Source organism: Melopsittacus undulatus, chromosome 13 (assembly GCF_012275295.1).
Source record: "Melopsittacus undulatus isolate bMelUnd1 chromosome 13, bMelUnd1.mat.Z, whole genome shotgun sequence".
Taxonomy (NCBI): Eukaryota; Metazoa; Chordata; class Aves; order Psittaciformes; family Psittaculidae; genus Melopsittacus; species Melopsittacus undulatus.
The window spans coordinates 10,131,257-10,151,171 of record NC_047539.1 but is presented as its reverse complement, the minus strand read 5'-3'; the positions used below and the strand labels follow the sequence as shown (position 1 = coordinate 10,151,171).

At 45.9% G+C, this 19,915-nt stretch overlaps 1 protein-coding gene across 2 annotated transcripts in view; it reads left to right on the top strand.

Annotated features, from left to right (window-relative positions):
• The first annotated feature begins 1,200 nt into the window (after positions 1-1,200).
• The window catches only part of YPEL2 (yippee like 2), a 38,266-nt gene continuing 19,551 nt past the window's right edge, over positions 1,201-19,915 (top strand). The window contains exons 1-2 of one of the 2 annotated variants that reach the window (XM_034068733.1): positions 1,201-1,270; positions 14,184-14,496. In XM_034068733.1, coding sequence (XP_033924624.1) covers positions 14,380-14,496 — 117 coding nt within the window. In that variant the 5' untranslated portion in view covers positions 1,201-1,270; positions 14,184-14,379. The remainder of the gene's footprint in view (positions 1,271-14,183; positions 14,497-19,915) is intronic. The other variant, XM_034068734.1, reaches the window with a different exon arrangement.

Below are 19,915 nucleotides of genomic sequence, written 5' to 3'. Positions count from 1 at the left end.
TGGGAGTACCACTAGCTTCTGGGGGAAAAAAGTAATGTTGTATTTTAAAATCTGGTCTAAACTAACCTAGAACCCCTTATCCTAGCTGGCATCTCTTACTCATGCAGTCAAAGGGGTGCATTTTGTTGTGTGAAATAAACCTTTATATCACAAGGTAGTGGGTCCTTTTCCTACCTACATGTATTAAAAAATAAAGACCCACAACTAATAGAAATATTGTATCCCCCTTTACTGTGCTTGGGAGTCCAAATATGAAACCTATGGAACAGAATTGTGCCCTTGGAGTTACCAATAATGACCAATTCTTAGGGGGTTGCTTAAAATATTCTTAATTATTTGCTAAAGCAGTAGAGTGTTAGAACAAGAGCAAACTATTTCACCCAATAAGGTATGTAACTTTTGTCCCTTGAGGTAAGAAAAGGATGGAGAGAGAACATGCTGTGGAAGGTATGGTTTTAATAATCCCTGTTACACATGTGCTGGCATGAGCTGAAATGGGAGCATGCAGTGAAAAGCCTCCAAACCAGCTCGTTTGGAGCTGTTTTGTCTCTTAATTTGAAGTGATTTAATTTAATTTTGCCTTTCACTTTTCCCCGGCTTAGCTGTGAGCACACTGCTGTGTGCAGGTGTATGTGTATGTACATACATGTACATACGTGTTCACATGGAACCTGCAGGTGTAAGACTGCCAGGATCACCACTGCACGCAGCCCGTGGTCAGCAGTGGATGCTGCTGATGGAGATCTCCAGGAGCAATATGCAATGTCTTCGTTTGTGGTTCAGCATCACGCGAATTACGTGTTCAAGAAGGTGAATTTAAGGGGCGGGGGGGGTTGGGGTTGGGGTTAGGGTTAGGGTTGGGGTTAGGCCCTCAGTACGGGAGCCTGCGCCTTTAAGAGGAAACGCGTCTGTTTGTTGTTCCCCCCCCCCGCTGCACGCCGGCCGCTCCCATTGGCTGCCGCTGCCCCAGCTGCTGCCTGCGGGGGGCGGTGCCCGTGTCGGTGTGTGCGGGCGGGGCGAGAGCGCCCCTGCCGGTCTCGCGATCTGATTGGTGGCGAAAAAAAGGGCTGCGTCCGGCGCTGTCCAATTGGAGGGGTGTTGCTATGTGCCAGCGGGCGGTGATTGGCTGGCGGCGCTGCCGCTCAGCGCCCGCAGCCGCGCCGGAGAGCCTATAAGGGGCGGGAGGGGGCGGGCGCTGCGGGGCTGCCTGGTGCGCGTCGGCCGCCGCGCTCCGTCCGCGCTGGGGACGCGCTTGAGGCGGCCGTGGAGAGTGAGTGCTCCGGGGGGCGGTTGGTGGGACCGGGCGCGGCGGAGCGGCCGGCGGGGAGCGGGGAGGGGGCCGGGGCTGGGGCCGGGGCTGGGCCGCACTGCGCTGCCGCCGGAGCTGCGCCACAGCAACGGCCGTGTCCGTCCCCCGGTGCCCCCCCCCCCTTCTCCTCGCGGAAGGAGAGCCCCGTGAGGGTCGGGGAGGGTCTCCGTGAGGGGAGCCCCGCCGGGTCGGGGCAGAGGGCCGGGGTCCTGCTGCGCCCCTGGGGCTGGCAGCTGCCGAGCCGGGCTCTGCGAGCGGCGGCCTTTGTCTGCGGGGCCGGGCGAGGGGCTGGAAACGGGGAGGGCAACAGGTCCGAGCCCGGGAGGGTGTCCAAGGGGCAGCGCGCAGGCCAGGCCAGAGGGGTTTGGCTCGTCCCGAGCGCTTCCAGCGGGGAAGGGCATTAACAGGAGGGAGCTGCGGGAGTGGGGCTGGGGGTGGCCGGCGTGCCAGGTAACCGTCGGAGGAGGAGCAGCACCAGGGATGATCCTTCCTAATGAACCCTTCCCTGTAGCAAGTAAACGCATAATAAAAGCCCCAAACCCCAGGTGAGGTCTGTGCCTGCCACAAAGGTGTGTGCGAGGCTTAGGCTTGTGACTCCAGGGAGGGATACAGCATCTTACCTGGGCTCTGGGGACACCTCCCGAGCTGCTTCCAGCACGGCCCAAAGGGCTGCTACCAGGGACGAGCGCCCTGCCATGCTAACACTGTTGTTGGAGCCCCTGGAGACCGGGCCTTTCCCAGCGGCCGGCTGAGCTGCCCGGGTGACATCATGCCTGGTGTGGCAAAGGAGAGATCACAGAGCACCTGGGTCAGCCGTGGGGAGGGCATCCTCAGCCCTGCGCACTGCTTGACGTTAAAGGTGCTTTGTGCCTGTGGTGCATTGGAGCCGGGCGCCGTCAGGGAGCAGGGGTAATCCTGCTGTAGCCTCTGGTTAAGGGTGCAGCAGCTTTCTCTTTGTGGAGCGCTGTGCTGAGGTCCAGGGGCTCAGGGTGAAATGTCAAAGGTCCTTTGTCTTGTGCTTCTCCATAGAAACTTCTGGGTTTACGCAGAGAAGCTTGAGGTGATAGAGGTAGCCATGGAGTGAGCTATGGGCCCATAGGTTCAGATTTTGATGTTGGTTTTTGAAGGCAAAAGAATTCAAAATATTCCAGTTTAAAATGAGATTTTAATGGTGTAGAAAAAGAAGTTTAACCCTGCCTGCTTTGCCCCTGCTTTTTTCTGTCGTCTGTCTTAAAACACAGGAAGAGGAAGGCTCATCCGTCTGGTGTTTTTAGCTTGCAGACAGCAGTTAAGCAAAGGGCAGGACAGTACACCTGCCTTCCTGATACAGCCTTCCTCAGGGCTGCTACATGCTCCAAATAAACATTTTCTGCTGATGCATTTACAGTTACTTAAAGCTTCTGCTGGGTAGCACAGAGTGGCCTTTGCTGAGTTAGATGGTTGTAAACAAGCAGATACTGAGAGCTGGACTTCAGTCCATGAGAGGATTCTGCCTGGAGAGGATGTATTTGTGACTTCATTCTTGCAGAGCACTCCCACTGATCTGAAGATCTCATCGCGTTGGGATCCACGCCTCTGGTTTCTTGTAAACATTGTGTGCTGTCTAACGGCAGCACTGCAATAGGGAATTAGAATGGTCTCCTTTTCCCACTGGATTTCTAATTCTTGTTTCCTGCTGCAATGCCATTTTAACATGAGCCTTAAGCTCTGAAGCTAAAGCTGGAAGTGCTGTAGGGAGGGCAGAGACGTTGCTTTCATCTGACAAACATGTTGGGTACTTGGTGGTTTTCCTTTTGGGTTTTGTTTTGTCAAACTTCCTTTGCAGGTGTGTCCTTCATGGAATAACTGGCAAAACTGTGCTGGTCATTGAGCTCCCCTGTGTCCTCCGGATCCACAGATTTGAATAAGTGATTTCCTTTCGTTGCTGTTTGGTGTGGGTAGTTGAGCCAGGGTTGTACTGAAGAAGACAGCGTCACTACCTGTAAATCCACATTCCCTCAAAGGCTCCTTGACTCACGGATTGAATACCTGTTGCTGAGAATTTAATTAAGGAACTGGTCACTCTGGTGTAGGTCCTGGCTGGCAGTTTATAAAGCGGGAGCTCCTTGATCTAGCGTGGTACTGCACGAGCATTGCAAGGATTGCAGAGGAGTAAAAAACCCATTATTTCTTGTTCTTGCATCACAGCCTTGCCTTTGACCATGTGTGTGGAAGCCTCTTAAAGAAATACCAGTAAAGTATTTCTTTCACTGGGCTTTGGTCATTCACTGCCAGACCTTTGCTTGTTTGAACTTAAGCTGTGAAGTGCTAGAGCAGTGGGCTTCAAGAGGGATCAAGTAGTGGAATCTGGAATAGAGAAAGGGAAACATCAGTTCTCTTAGCTGCTTTGAAGCTGATCAGTGATGTTGGAGGCAGAATGGTGGAGCACTATGTATTTATTGCTTTAAACCATAAATACAGTTTCCTTTTCTCACCTCGCCTGCATGGCCTGAGGACAGAGGTCTTTCAGGATGTTCCCTCTTTTTCTATGTTTGTTAGTTCAGAGGTCTTGTCTTCTAGATCTAATCACAGTAACTAAGACAGATCTCCTTTTCCTTCCAGAAGCCAAGGTGACTCCATAGAAGAGATGGACTATTCTGACACAAGGCTTTCATTGTTTTTTAGTCCTTTAGAACAGATCTTTAGCTGGTAAATCAGCATGTGTGTTGGTGCTGTGTTGCTGACCAAAGATCTGGATCACTTCTTCCCAAAACAGTCACTTTATAGTTTCTCTTACCTGAGGAGAAGTGCTCCAGGTGGGCTGATGCTCAGGAGTGCTGGGTCCTGGGCCTTAATCACACTCCCTGTTGCCCCCATCAGTCCCTGCTCTTCATCCTCATCAAAGTTTGTCATTCACTTCTCTCTGAGTCTGATTTTTGCTGTGTCTTATTTGCCTTTTTGTTCCTTGTTTGGCAGGGCAGGTAGTTGCTGTGCAGAAGCTGATTGTTCTGTTCTGGTTCTGTGACCCTGTACTCGATAGCCATGTCTGCCAGGCCTGTCTGAGGGTGTTTTCACCTGCTGATCCGGGATGTGTTGGACGTCGGGAGTAGCTTTGTCTCCAGAAGCGTCACTGGACTGGCCAAGCCACTTAGGGCTGCAGGAAGTAACATAATTAATGAGACTTAGTTCACCCACATCTTGTACCTGACAATCTCAAGTCACTTGACAATGCTAATTAAAGCTAATCACACTCCTCTGTTTTTAGTAAATAGCTATTATCCCTGCTTCACTCTTGCTTTAACAAATGATAGTGCCAGGCAGTGTGAGTCATTGGAAGTTAGGGGCATGCAACCCATAAGAGCTGCCTTCCGGCCTCTGCAGGGCTTACACATCCAACTGGAGATGGGTTCTTCTACACCTGTTCAGGTGTTGGTTTAGCCTGTTAAAAGGTGTAATGTTTTGCTGACTTAGAAAATATGCAGGTTTTTGACTCTTTTTACTGCTGTCATGACTTGTACAGAACTAACCAAGGTCGAGCAAAGTTTCAAAAGCTGAGGATGCTTTGAATTTGCCCTTCAGAGAACTTTAGATCTGCTGAGACGGAAGGCAGAGTGGTGTCAAAGCTGCGCTCTCACTTCTCCTGTTTCACATTGGCAGTGACTTCATTCCCAGGACAGAAATGTGGCGTGGTATGACCTAGGCATTACAGAACTGTGGAAGATTGAAGTTTCACTGATGAAATATTGCTAAAGGATGGCTGGAGTAGCGTGTTATTAAAAACAGATTGTCCAGCATCACAGAAAAAAGATGGAGTTAATAATTAAGTGGAGGGGGGGATCTTAATGAGAATCCCAGGAACTCCCAGCTCAAGCATGCGTCAGTAGGCACGGAACTGCAAGAGGCGAGTCAGCTCACATACCTTGGCAATAACACCATAGTGAGGATATGCAAGAGGAACTAATAGCTGGCAAGGCAACAGCTGACTTGACCATCTTAAACTAGATTCAGTTATAAAGTATCTGTCATGTGAAGATTCAAGTTATAAATTTTCACCTGACTTTGGCCCCTTGACATATGGGTTGCTAAGTGAAAGCTAGAAGGATGATGACTGAACTGCCATGGAAAGTATGTACCTTGTTAATATAGTAACTGTTGCATAAAAAGTGTTGGTGGCAGAGATGGGTCAGAATCCAGCATCTTATCCTTGGCTTAACTTGGAAAAGAGACATATATCAGAACACAAACTAAAGTCACTGTCTCTCCCATGCCAGATGTGTTCTGGGCAGTGCAAGGCTAGTTAAGAGATGCTCCTGGGAAGAACTCTCTGAGCAGATGGGTTTTGTGAGTAGATAAAACCGTGCAGCATTTGTGAGCTCACAAATAGGAAGTTATGACAGGCAGCTATGGCAGATCCTTCTTTCAGCTACAGATGACTTTGAGGATATTGGAAGGATGCTCACAGTAGATAAATGTTCTCTCTGTGTTCCTTGTCAGTACCCAGCCTTTATCAGGGAAACAGATGATCCATCCAGCAGACCAGATTAATTGAATCCTAGTCATGCTTACACTTGCCAAAAAGGAAGGTAATAGAGCAATATAAGGAGCACAAAAAAAATGTAATAAGAGATGGTTTGGATAGCTAGACTGTTCCACAGTTAAAACAAATGAGGAAGAAAAGTTGGGAAGTGTTTCCATTTTGTCAGTAATCGGTCAGTTGAATGGGAAGAGGTTTTCCATGATGTCTGTAGTTCAGGTTGGTACTACAATAGCAAGGCAGGGTGGTCTTTCACTTTGTAGAGCGCTTTATATGTGTCTTGCTGGCAAAGTGTGATGTCCTTCATCTATGGCTCCTGATGCGATCATCCCATTGAACATGTAGCTGTCTTCAGCAGGAGGATGGGTATGAATTGAAAAGCTACATGTTAGTGTGCTTGAACCATTGCTGTTACCTCAAGTGCATCATATTTATTGGGCCAGTGCAGGTGAAGGACTGTTACCCCATTGTGGGAGATGCTGACGTGAGTTTTTGCAAATGGTAAAGGAGGAAATGAAGTCATTGGTGTTTTAAATGAGTTCAGCTTTCAGTTTCTTGTTTATTTGTGCCACAAGTGGGGTTTGCTGGTAGGAGCAGAATTAAGTAGTGCCTTGTTTCAGATTTGTCCTGGCCAGCAGTGATGCTTTTCTGCATGTATGTTTCCTTCTGCATTTGATAACACATGCTGGCATCTCTGGTAACTAGTTAGTCAATTTGGCTGTGATGGATTGTACCTGCAAAGCAAAGGTGGGCAGCTGGTAGCTCTAATGCTTGTGTGCTGCTCGTTATCAGCAGTGCAGGCTCTTCTGCATTGCAAAGATACTGCTGCCAGGCAACTCAGAGGCAAGTGGGAAGAGAATTCAGCCAGAGGTGTCAGTCATTCCTTGGCAGAGGCTGAATCTTGCAGTCCATGTTCATGTCATTTTGGAGAAAGGCCCAGGAAAGCTAACAGGTTTGAAGCCAGCCCTGTGAGATGACATCTGACTGAGCTGTCCTGAGCCATTTGAGATGAAATTGTATGGGGAAGAATTTGATTACAATTTCCATCATCATTTCCCTGCATCCCAGTGGTGTTGGTGGTGTGTCCGAGTGGATTGTTAGAGCAGTGTGCTTCTTCTGAATAGTGGGGAGAGATGAGTTTGCAGTTCTGACACTGAATGATCTGAATCCAGCCTTAGGTCTGTATATGTTCTCATGGTCGTCTGGTCTCAGTAGTCTGCAGCCAGGACAGAAGCACCTCTGCACCATCTAAGCTGAGATACTTTAAGCTATTCCTTCACTTCCCAGGCAGTTGTGCACCGTGGTTCAGTGCAGGAAAGCTTTTGCTTTAAATGCAAGAGTCCTCTGCAATCACTTTTCACCACACTGTTGCACTTGAGAACCTGAAAATGCACTGGTGTGGTGAAACTCCTAGGTTTGATTTAATCTCCAAATCGGAATAAGGTAACAGGGATGCTGGAGAGGGACTGTTCATTAGGGACTGTAGTGACAGGACAAGGGGTAACGGGTTGAAACTGAAACAGCAGAGGTTTAGATTGGATATAAGGAAGAAATTCTTTACTGTGAGGGTGCTGAGGCACTGGAATGGTTTGCCCAGGGAGGTTGTGAATGCTCCATCCCTGGCAGTGTTCAAGACCAGGCTGGATGAAGCCTTGGGTGATATGGTTTAGTGTGAGGTGTCCCTGCCCATGGCAGGGGGGTTGGAACTGGATGATCTTAAGGTCTTTTCCAACCCTAACTATTCTATGATTCTATGTAAAGAACATTTTAAAAAACCTTAAAAATTACTTTGTTTTTAATAAATTATGGATTATTAGTGTGTAAAGTGACAACGCGGAACAGAGTGACAAAATCCTGGTTTAAAATGAAATTATTAAAAATTCTTAAAAAGATTTGTTGTTTGTTCCTATGATGCTTCAATTCATTTTAGTGTACCTTCCACATCACCTTCATAGAAAGCCTCTCCATCAGCAAGAGACCAGGAAGCTGGTTGTAGGCGGGTGTGGAGTCTGTTTCTTGATGAGGAGAGTTGTGACAGCTCACAGGCTGACATGCTGCCAGCTTGTACAAAAGGAAAGAAACCCCAACAACCCCCCCCAGAAACCCCAACCTTTAAACTGCAATTAATATAATTGCTCTGACACTTTGGGGAGGTTTAGTACTGATAGCTCTTCAGCAGAGCAATACCTCTGACGTGTGTGCTGACAGGCTGTGCTGGTATGTGGAGCACGGCAGGTGCAGCATGGTTGGCGTCCTGCCTGTCCCTGATTCACCACAGCCAGGTAGTCGTTAGTTGCTTCTTGCTTCATCTCTTTTTGATGCCCTCTAGTGGTTACCTGGCAATTGTCTGCAGCACTGTTTGCCATCAGCAGGTGTTTGCCATCACCTTTTTGTGTCCATCCATCCATCCATCCATCCATCCATCCATCCATCCATCCATCCATCCATCATCTCCTTTTCCCAGAACCATAAAGTGCTTCCTAGTGGTTAAGAGTGTTTAGTGTGAAGAAGAGAGAACTAGGTCTTGCAGAAACAAAGCAGCTTGCTAGGAGACACCCAGAGAAATAAAGGGATTACATGTATTTCTGGTTGAATTCTCTAAGTGAGGATCCTGCTCCATACTATTCTTGTGTTGCAGTGGTGTCTGTGTATCTGATAAAAGTAAATGCAGAGGATTCCTGCTGGCCATCTTCCACCATTTCTCTTGTTATTTTCCTGTCTTGAGGGTCTTGCAAGGTTTGGATAAAGAGCTGAAGGAGTGCAGGTGATGGAGTACACTTGGGGTTCATGTGTCAGTAGTGACTTTTGGTAGTCGTGCTAGTACTGCTTAGCTGTGTGCAGCTTGGTGCATTTCAGACACTTGATACTGCAGGGAGTAAAAGTACATTGTGTACACCCGTGTGTTATTTAAACTCCTTTCTTGGCCTTCCCTTGTGTTCTGTGTTTAAATTCAGAGTGGTCATCCTTTCCTACGGGGCCTTTCATGAGGTACATCCTCCCCTTCTGCAGTCAGATGGTCTGGCTTTGTCTTTTTCAAAGCTGTTGCAGTCCTGTGTGATAGTGAGGATCAGAACTGCCCCAAACCAAGAGATTTTGTGGCAGTCCTCCACCATCAGAGTATGAAAGCACCTTAGCTGTGCCGGGTGTCTCTGAGGGTTCCACACACAACTTTCTGACATTAAACTCAGATTCCCAATGTCAGTGTGTCACCAGCCTTCCTCTTTGAAACTGCAGTGCATTATGCAACATTAAGGCAGTTTCTATGTCAAGAAAAGCCTGGTAAATGTGCTTACCTCAAGCATTTTCTTAGAGTCATGCTCAGACCCTGGAGCAGCACAGACTGCTAGTTTTTGACCCTGTAAAAACAGAAAACTCTCCAAACCCAATTCCTCTTGTGCTTTTATTGCACTCAGCTAAGTACATCTCTAGGCTCTTCCATATTAATGTGAAGAGATGCCAAAGAAGAAAGGTTGGGTTTCCAAATAGATGGATTTTTGCCAGAGCTACTGTAGGCAGCTTTCTATAGCATTTGCAATGTTCTAGTAAGTATTTAATGGTCTGTAGTTTATCTTAAAAATCAAATAATCCCTAAAACAAACCCTCAGACCCAACAAACCTGTTGTTTGTCCTGCCAGAATGAATGGGAACATTTGCATCTGAGCTGCATTGCACATGGGGTTTATGCAAAATGGGGCTTGTGTGGGATCCTTTTTGTTCTCTGCCATTGTGGCATATGGACTTGTACAAGCAGTAGCCTTGTCTGGCAAGTGTTTGGCACAGACTTAGTGTTTCTCCTTTTTTGTTTCCTGAATGTCTAACAGCTTTATGTGAAAAGTGGCTGTTGGACAGGTGGAGGTTGATACTGAACCAGAAAATGGTCCTAACAGCAAAATGTGTGTGTGTTTTTTCCTCCATGGTGCTGACATCTGCTTAAAACTTAGCAGGATTAAGCAGGGCTGCCCTAACACAGTGCGTGCAAGCATGCATTCAGCTGATTCTCTCACCAATAACCATGATGTTGATCACCAATAAATGATGTTGATCTTCTCCCTAAATTTCTTTCCTTTTGTCTAAACCAGTTTTCTGACTTCTTGTGAGCTAATTCATAGCTAAACGTGGGTTTCTGTCCCATCGACTTGAGCATGTCCATCCCGGAGATAAATTTCTCTTGAAGAATGATGGAAGAAAAATACTGGATTATGTTGCTGGTGACAGGTACTCATCTCTAACAGTATTGGGCATGATGAGAAAGTAATCAAAGCATGTTTCTCTTTAAGTGAGTGGAATGACTCCACTCATGCCCACTGTCAGAGGCTGATGAACAGTAACTGGTTCTGAAAAACCAGAGGCACAGCCCAAAATCATCCGCATGCCTTTGTTCTGCAGTCAAATGAATGCACAGCTAGCTGTTTAATTCAAATGTGTTTGCCACTGGGACAGAAACAAAAAAGAAGGGGCAGGAGATTGGGTTTTGCGTTGCCAAGAGCCATGGATCCCATTTAATATGTTTTGAGATGATACTTGAGACAGAAATGGGTCCTTATAAGCTTCTAGTTCTGCTCATAGGATGTATGAATGCATTGCCCATTGGTTTTCCCTCCTCTCCCTTTTTAAGATGAGGACAGAGATCTTGGCAGATAGCACACAGATCAACTGTTGGGCTTAATGGTGTACGAAGGTAGTGGCTTTATAAAACACAGCCCCCATGGATGAGCTTATCTGAAGGTTTTTTCCAAAGCAGTTTCTTCCAAGATCTTAGCTCACAAATCTTTATTCTCTCCCTTGCCTTAACCAAAGGGATCAGTTTGGTTTTTCTTCTCAGCATAGTACTGAGAAAAGGAGTTGCAATGGATCTTAATCTGTGCTCTGATATTGGCCCACTTGACTATTTTTGTTGTCCCCTTCTAAAAGGTCGGGTTTTTTTGCTGACATTACATGTGTTATGAGGTCAAATAAATGGATGCCCATGAAATGCTTTTGCAGAAAGCTGCATGCAGCAGATAATTTGTGTGTGTGTTTGTTTCTCTGTTAGATAAGTGCAGTGATAGTATTTCCTGTTTACTCATTGTTCTAGAGCACTGATTTTTAGGAGGCCTGGACAGAGGGGTCAGCAAACAACAGATGAAGGGATTGCTGTTATATTGTTCTGGTTGCGTGTAATTTGTTGAGTATAATTTAGCTTTAAGGATGCCTGTAGACTGCTTTCTCCAACTGTTGTGCTCTGGTATTAGGCAGCTGATCAGAAGAGAAATGGTTGGCATTACAGCATAGGAGAGAAATGGTAAAACTGGTGGTCGGTGTATTTACCTATCTGTGCTGAGGAAGAGAGAGAGGAGATTGCACCATTTCATTACAAATCCATGAAATATAAGGTTTAAACAGTCTTGTTTAAATAGAAATCGGGTGAAGTGATTGCCAGTCCTTTCTTTCCTCCAGATGGTCTGTCCAATGTAATCTGTTTCTTTCAGACAAGGCTTGGTTCTTTGCCTTGGAATCCAATTGTGTTTAGCTGCTGAAAGAGCACACTTAGTCTCTTGCTTCTGTGCACTTGGAGGACAAGGCACATGTCTCTCAAATTTCAGGTTCTGAGATCTGTTACAGCTGGGATACAGTGCATGCTACTGAATCAGGGGCTTGAAGTTGGGGGATGGTTCTGTTGTCTTGTGACTCTGAAGGTTAGCACTTGGTTAGTTCAGGAAGGCTGGGATGCGTTGCTTTTACTCATATCTAGCAGAAAATAAGGAAGGATGCTGCTTTGGTTTGCATCTTGCTTCTGCCCAGTTGCAAACTAGGGTTCAGTCCTTGAAGTGCTTCTTTCCTCATTGCTGTCTCACACAAAACTAACTCAGGTTTGACAGAATCATTGCACATGGAGAACTGGGGCAGGGTAGAGGTGAAAGTTACTTCTCTTACTTCTCTGATTAAAGAAAGACGTGTTGAAATCCAGAGGTGCAGCTGTGTACCTCTCCGTGCACAGGCAGACTGCATAGCTATGGGTTTACAAGGTAAACTGCAGGAAAGACCTCTTTTGACTGAATGAGAGGAGGTTTAGTTCCTTACCAGCTGGGAAGTGAGCCCTTCTGCATCAGGATGGGTCTCCCAAAGCTCTCACTGTAACTTTAATTGGAGAAGGTTAATCTGATTAGTTAATGTTTGCGGAGAGCTTTAAGGATGAAAAGCACTATGTAAGTGCTGACTATTTTGATCATGATAGATATGCTTTATCAGCAGTTGGCTGGATGACTAAGACTCTTTCCCGTTTGACTGTAAAGGAGCTGCTTTCTGGAAAGCAGAAGAAAAATACTTCAGAGAAAGGGAAACATGGATGTCCTGTTGTGTTACTGGTGTCTGCCTCCTGTTGAGCACTGTGCATGGTCATAATACAGTGAAAGGCTGCTCCAAATGATACCCATGTGGGCTGATGACAACCCTCCAGTATAGTGCTGGTAGGAACTGGTTACTGGAAAGCTTGCAGTTGGCAGCCTGGTTTCCAGGGTTGTCCAGCTGACAGCAGGTTCAGGGGGTGATGCTTTCAGAAACACTGAAGCAACTTGGATACCTTGAATCTTCTTTTTCAACAATGACAAGACAACTTGGGAGCAGAAGTGTTGAAGACACTTTGGTATGTAAGAGATGAGGTGTTTTTGCAGATCTCACTGTCTCATCGTCGTCACACATGAGGCTTTCCAACAAACAGCAGTAGGGGATTCACTGAATTTTGTTGTTTTCAAGTATGACTTGGACAGTTTTGTCATGGCTTGATACTTGTAACTAGTACTAACACTAGTCATGGGATTGCCTAAATGGGATGCTTATGAATTGTACAAGAATTTTCTTGGGCCCTGCCTTCAGTTGCCTGATTGACTTTCTGATTTCTGTTGAGCTGCTTTGACAGCTTTCTTTTTAGCAAGGCAGGGAGGTGTATTTGCTTAGGGTAGCTCCAGTCCAGCCCTTCTCTGCAGCATACCTTGAGCCAGGTGGGTGGCTGGTGCTTTTCCTAGGAGGTTGCACCTAGTGGGCAGGAGCAGAACCTGCTTAGCACACAAATGCCAGGGGGCTGTTTTAGCAGCACAGTGACCTGGGCTGGCTTTACTTTAACCTGGAAGATTATCAGCTGTGCTTCAGGTGTGTTACTCGTCCCGCCTTAGAGAACAGCTCTTAAGCTCTTGTACTTTGCTGGTTTGTTCAGTTCAGGGATTTCCATTGCAGGTCAGGTGTGGAGGTTTTATGTCTTGGTTTTCTTATTGTAGGGGTGGGGTGTTGACGATAGTCAAGTATTTGGTACACAAAGTGCAGACTGAGGAGCTGAGCAGGGTTTTATAGAAGGGAAGATCCTCCTGGGAGCAGCAGCCAGAATTCATGATTAATTTCTAGAGCATGCATACACACCATGTGTCAGGGAGGGAGGGGAGCTGCCTCCTTTATCCTTTATGCTACTTCTGTCCTCAAAAGGAACATTTGTAGCTGGTAAGGCTTATAGATGTGGGATCTGAAAAACTAATTTCTGCCAAAGAGATCCAGACTTGAACTGCCTTGCAGGCTTTGTGAGATGATGTCAGACTGGGAAATAGGTGTTTCCATCCTGAATAGGGTTTTTCACTGTCTCTTGCTATCAAGCACAGTCATCAAAGGCTTCTCCTTGCTTTGACTGCTGTCAAGTATTCTGAGTAAAGAACAAAACTAAAGTGCAGTTCTTATAGAGTAGCTTCTACATTCAGAACTTGCAGGAGTTACAAAGGAGAGTGTATTGAAGTATTCCTTTATTTTTCATGTGGAAACTAGGGCAGAATGGAGAGAACTGGTTTGGTGACTTATGTACTTTCCTGGTGGCTGAGGAAACCCATGCCCAGCTCCAGCTTTTCTGTGTGCTTCCAGGGTGTCACGTTAGTGAGTTGACAGGACAGCAGCTGGCAGGATCCTGACTTTCTGTCTAGCTAACTAACAGAGCCCATCTTCTCCAAGGGGTGGTGCAGAGTGGGACCCTGACATGTGCAGTTCCCCAGAGTTGTTTGGGGAACTAGGCTTGATGGAAATCATCTTCTTGGTGCCTTCATGCCTCTGTAGTAATTTCCAAATCCATTCAGTGTTGGAAGAATGAATAGAGGTTGTGAGCGTTGGAGTGATAGGAAGATGGTAGATAACAGAAGCAGGAAGATGTGAGGACAGTCAGCAAGTCAGTGGCTGAGCTGTGAATAAAAGTCTGCCTTCCTTTATCTAATCCACAGACAATCACGTCTGTCTCCTGGCTGCTCTTATTCTTCCCTGCTCTCTCAATCTAATTCTAGATCATCCTGTGGGTGAGGAGATCATTGCTGCCTTTGTGAGCTGAGTGTTCCGTCTCTGTTCTCTTTTTGCACGCAGGTCTGTGTGACGTTCCCCATTCCCTCTGCCCAAATCTCTTCCTCTGAAGCGGTCACCAGCGTGTGGAGCCTGCCCCACACCCATCACCTGCCAAACCACGGCCTTTACCTGTGTCTTCCGGTGTTTCCCGTGCGACCCGTCCTGCGGGAGTGCCTCCTGGGCCACCCCAGACTTCACGCAGCGCTCAGTGGCTCCAATGGTGAAGATGACAAGGTCCAAGACTTTCCAGGCATATCTGCCTTCGTGCCACAGGACCTATAGCTGCATTCACTGCAGGGCTCATCTTGCCAACCACGATGAGCTCATTTCCAAGGTATGTGCATGACCTCACCTGCAGGTGCTGGGTGGATGCCTCCTCCCTAGGGAGCGGAAGGATGCATTTGCTCACGCTGCAGGTCACTTGCTCTGGAAGCACTTGGTCTTAACTGGTACTGCAGTTCTTGCTTGGGAAGTGAGCTCTCAGCCTAAAGGATCTATTTCTGAGCTGCTGTTTCTGTTTCAAGCGTTCTTGAAAATAGCTGTAGAACAGGATTCAAAATCCAGGCCTCTGGAGTGCTTACAGGTGGTCTGTCTCTGCTCATGATATTGCCTCCTTCCTCTCATTTCCAGCTGTAAAACTGCACTGACTGATGGCTAGGACTGTGTAAATTACTTTCCTGACTTTTCTTGTTCACATACATACTTGTCAACATAGTCAAAGGGTTGTTGCATGATCATGATTTGGAGGTGAAGTGTGTGGCGTGTTTTCCCTGGTAACCTCTGAACTCTACTAAACAACACTAAAGCCCCTACTTAAGGGGAAGTTCTCTGATGCTCCTACTGAAATGTAAGATGGATTTCAGAAGACTGATGAGTGATTGCTCAAACCCTCGGGTTTTGGCCAGTCTGCTAACAAGACACTTTGCAGTGAAAAAGCAAGGGATGAATTGTAGGATGTCCTCTGAGCAAGGGACGGTGGAAGGATTCTGTCCTGTCATCTGATTTGTTGATCACAAAGGCAAGGGTCTCGAGAATAAGCTACATTAAAAGCTTTCAGAACCAGTAATTCAGGGGCCTTTGATGCAGAGGGAGCAGGCCAGTAAGAGGATCTCTTTCTGAAGTGTGAAAACTAAACATTCTTGGAGCCTGCAGTGCCAGGCTGTGGTCAGGCATCAGGTTTCTGGGTTTTGACTGCCTTGGCAATCAGCTGTTCCATAGAGTTTATTCAGCTTATAAAATCTGTGTTCAGAAAAAGCACACACACCATAAGATTTATTAACTGAGATGAGAGGAAATAGCTCTGTGAGCTGTGTGCGTGTGCAGCTTAAACCGGTTCAGCTTCTTGGAGCAGCCTTAAGAGAAAGGCTGGGATCACAAGGGATAGAGGTGCTTTGCTCGTTAGAAAGTGTGTAGTGCTTCCTCTATTCCTGTTTGCAAAGAAGATACTAGAACATATCACCTTGCACCAGTGGCATTTGTATTTATGGGGTCAAAACCTTAGCAGCTGTGGAAGTCCCTTTGGACGTCTGAGTTGGGTCCTCAGACCCATCTTCTTCCATTAGAAGCTTTCTCCTTCCTTTTTCTCTTGGTTGTTGCATGAGCCAGGTTGATGCATACCTCTGTGATGATGTCTCTTGTGCCAGACAACTGATTTTGAGTATTCTGGTATGAATAATGCTGATTGCAGTCTGCTGTTATTTTGGGTTTTGCAGTTTCTGGATAGACAGGCTTCCTATTAGGCCATCACCTCTAAGTAATTCTGGGACTCATGAAGGCTCCTCTTGCTCTGGTACAACTGCAGTGGTTCTGAGCAGAACTGTCCTTGAACACCACAAAGCCTCAGGCTTTTAAAGAGCAGAAGGTTGTACATTTCCTCAACAGAAGTTTTGAAATGTAAATGTCAACAGCAGTCTGTGCCCAGGTCTGGATATGAAATACATTTGACCTCTTGGATCAGCTGTGTGACTTCAGGCTCCTGTGCTCAGCTGAGTTATCTGTAAAATGAGGTAGTGACTTCCCTGCCTTTCCTTTGGAAGGCTGTTACCAGCTGGATTCTGTGTTTTGGAGCACAGAAGATGCTGTACTGGACAAAGAAGGTGACTTGTTTTACTTACTGGTTTTATGGTACATTAGAGTTTGGCATATCTGGGTTCCCAGCCATGGAAAACACAAGGCTGTGCATGCCCGGTGGTTTCACCTTTGCTGTTTCCTTCCCCTCCTTATTCTGTATCTGTACTCCTTCTGGTCCACTGTGCAATGTAGCCAGCTTTGCAGCTAAGGAGCTTTCAGCAGAGTAATGCCATTGCTGCAGACTGCTTGGAATTTGAGCTTCTAGCCATTGAGGCATGCAGAAACTACCCAAAAATGCTGACTGCTAGTGTGGACATGGAAGGGAAGGTATGAAAGCACAATGTGAGGCTCTGTACTGAATCATGGAAAGTATTAACTACAGTGTGCTGCAGTGCTTGCTAGTGGAGCACTAGAGGGTCATGCAACGTGAATGCAAAGGGGTTTGGGTTTTAGATTGTATTTCTCATAGTTGTAAACCTTAATAAGATACATTCTTTGTATAATTGAAAACCTTATGAAAGTAATTGTGCAATCATAATTCGTACAGCTGGCTATTAAACTGAACAGAAGGGCAGTCCCTGCCTCAAGGGGTTTCCAATATGTGTAGAAACTTTCCCAGGCAAACTTAAACAGTCATCTTTTTATCTGTTTGAGTTAGGTTTTAAACATCTCCTTGAGGCCTTCTGCAGTTCTTTCCTCACAGCCTTATATATTAGCATCTGAGAACTCAGCAGTGCAATTGCCACGCTTGCTTTCCATATAAAAATGTGGCAAACGGAAGGAAGAAACAAGCACCATAAGGAGCAGAAAGGGAGTGGGAGATTTTGTCAAGCCAGTGTTTCTCAGTCTGCAGTGTATCTCATCTTGAACATGACTATGTCACTTTAATCAAAACAGCCCAAATGACACCATCTTTGGAAACGTTCTCCAGAAAACAGGCTTTTATGTAACAGCAGGGTGTTGGTGATTTGGCTTGATGAAATTAATTCCTCTATTCCTTTTGCCCCAGGTTGTGCAGAGACTGCATGAATGCTGTGCTGCTTTGCATGCCATGGGCTTTTAGCTCCTTTGGATTCATACAAGTTGCAGCACTGGCTCATGCTGTTGGCTGAAACGCAAGCTGGAGCTCAGTCCCACTACTACTCTGTGGCTGTCCATACTTTTCATCTCCAAGTTTTCCCTCGTAGTCCTCCAGCACCTGTGTTAACTTACCCTGACTTCAAAGCATTTTGCTAGGACTGGGTACCCAAAACTCTTGGACAAATACACCTTTGCAGGGCAGTTTTTGCGTTCTTTTTTACTTCAGGAAAACCTTTTGCATTAAAATGGGTAGAAGGTTTCTCAATAAGCCATTGCTATTTAAAGCAAATAATTGATGCTGAGGCTTTTAAGAAAATCCAAAGCTGTTACATGAAGCCAGTTACCAGAATGTTGCCTGCTTACTTGGCCTTTTATCTTCTGCAGCCTGAGGGATAAAGTGGTTTAGTGTGTCTGATTTGTAACAAGATCTAAATTGTGGGTTGGATTGTCTGGCCAAGGAAGGTCTTACTGAGTTAGGAAATATAAGGTGATCAGATAGATTGGGTGGAGTGAGTAACTAGTTTTCCTTTTTATGTTCCTTTGGTGTCTGGGTTAGCATAACTGGAGGTACTTGTTCTCTTGTAGCAATGCATCATTTAGAAATCTGTGCCAGATTTGGTGCACACTCTTGTTTCGTTCCTTTTTCCAAAGCCAAAGTAGACTGAGATTTTGGGATCTCAGCCTTACCCTGCAACAGATTCTTGTGTGACCTTGAGTAAGTCGCTTGGTGTCTTTGTTCCTTCTTTCCCCACCTGTACAACTGAAATGCTTCTCTTTCGTCCAGTGTGCTTGGAAGGTGAAGCTCTGGAGCAGGTACTGTCTGCTCTTATGAATTAGTACAGTGTGTCCTAACCCTATTTGGCTTTACTGTAAAACTCAAAATACAATGCCAGGCAACTGTAGTCTGAAAGCACATTTCAGTGTGTTCTGATTGCCAAAAAAATGAGTGAAAGGTACTTGTTGCTACATTTATCCTTCCCAGGCACAGCATCCCATGGGTTTTAGAATATATTTTCAATACTCAATGGTGGCAAAACCTCTCCAGGAAGGAGACAGAGGGGCTTTTCCTGAGAAATGTGCCTCTACTGGGGCCTGGGGGAACAGCTAAGGTAATAGATGTATAACAGTGTAAATAGCATCTTTTCTCTTTCTCAAAGTGGCAGATGTGGTGCTGGGTTCTACCTACTCTGTGTTCTTCAAACTCTGTCAGCCTTTTCTGTTTGAATTCATATGTATGTAGTGGCCAGTAGAAAAGGATGGGGACAAGAGCTGAAAGAAACAGGCCAAACACAGCTATGGTGGTGGCTTGGTTGCTGACTTTTTTTGCCATGGGAACAGTAATTTAGCAGAAACATCCCTGACTATGGAAGTATGTAGAGAATGTCTTGTGGGCGTCCTGCAGTTTCTTTTCTTCATGAATTACTGTGATCCAACTGCTCAACATTATGCAGTGATGTATCCTCTGAAGTTAGCCTAAGGCTTGCTGAGGGAATCTAATGTTTTCCTTTGATGTCTGCATGGGACCCTTACTGAACATGAATATGAAATCCTGCAGCACAAAAGGCTGCAGCTCCTCCAGCACAGAGAATTGAGAAAAGCTAGAGAACTGGTGTGTGCCTGACTTGCTCAGCTGGGGTTGGATTGTTAGCTAGGGAACACTTAGAAGCTCCCTTCTCTGTCTTCTCACGTAGGAGCTGCAAGGTTTATAAGCAAACCTTGTTCGTAGTCATTGTGACCTAGCTGCTTCCTGGCTAGCAGACTGCTGGAGCCTGAGCTCGTTGGTACAATAGGCTCTTGGTGAGCTTTATGGTGTGCTGAAAGCATCAAACTTTGCTCCATGTTGCAAGCTGGGGATCCTAAAAGGGTTTGAAACTTTGGTGCTGGCTTTCAGAGAGGTTGTGGATTAATTCAGCTACTTTAAAGTATTTGATACACCATAGGTGAAGGAAGCAGCAATTGTTGGGGTGGTGGTTTTTTCCTGGGGTGGTATCCTTGTTTTCTTTCTGAGTACATGGGCAAGATAGTGTGTTCTGTTCTTAGTGCTTTACTTCATGAACCAGTTGATAGTTGTATGTCAGTTTGCCTTGAAGACATGAAGTTATTTGCTAGCTGGGGGAGCATGCACACTAAAACAATAATCTTAAAATTGTGATGTGGTTGTTTCAAAGCTTTAATCTGATTGAAGAAGAAATCAGTGTCCAAGACTAGTCAAGTGTAACCCTGCATTTCCACCATAGGCAAAAACTGTGTGGGGTGAGGTGAGTATTCCGTTTCCATGGGTAAAGTTATTAATTTTCATTGCAATAAGATTTCTTCTTGCTTTAAAAGTAGGTCTTGTTTCTTCCCAAATACAAATTGAAGTTCCCAGCTTCATGGTAGTGAACTCTTAAGGCCAGAAGGAGTTATCACATCATCCCATCTGACCGCCTCTAGAGCACGGGCCAGTGCATTTCGTTATGATTGCAACATGTTTTTCAGAAAGAGCATTTAGTCTTGATTTGAAGACTTCAGGAGGGAGAATTCACTGCTCCCCATGGTCATTTTTTCCAGTGGTTAATCATCCTTACTATTAAAAATTGGAGACTGACTTTAGATTTGTCTGG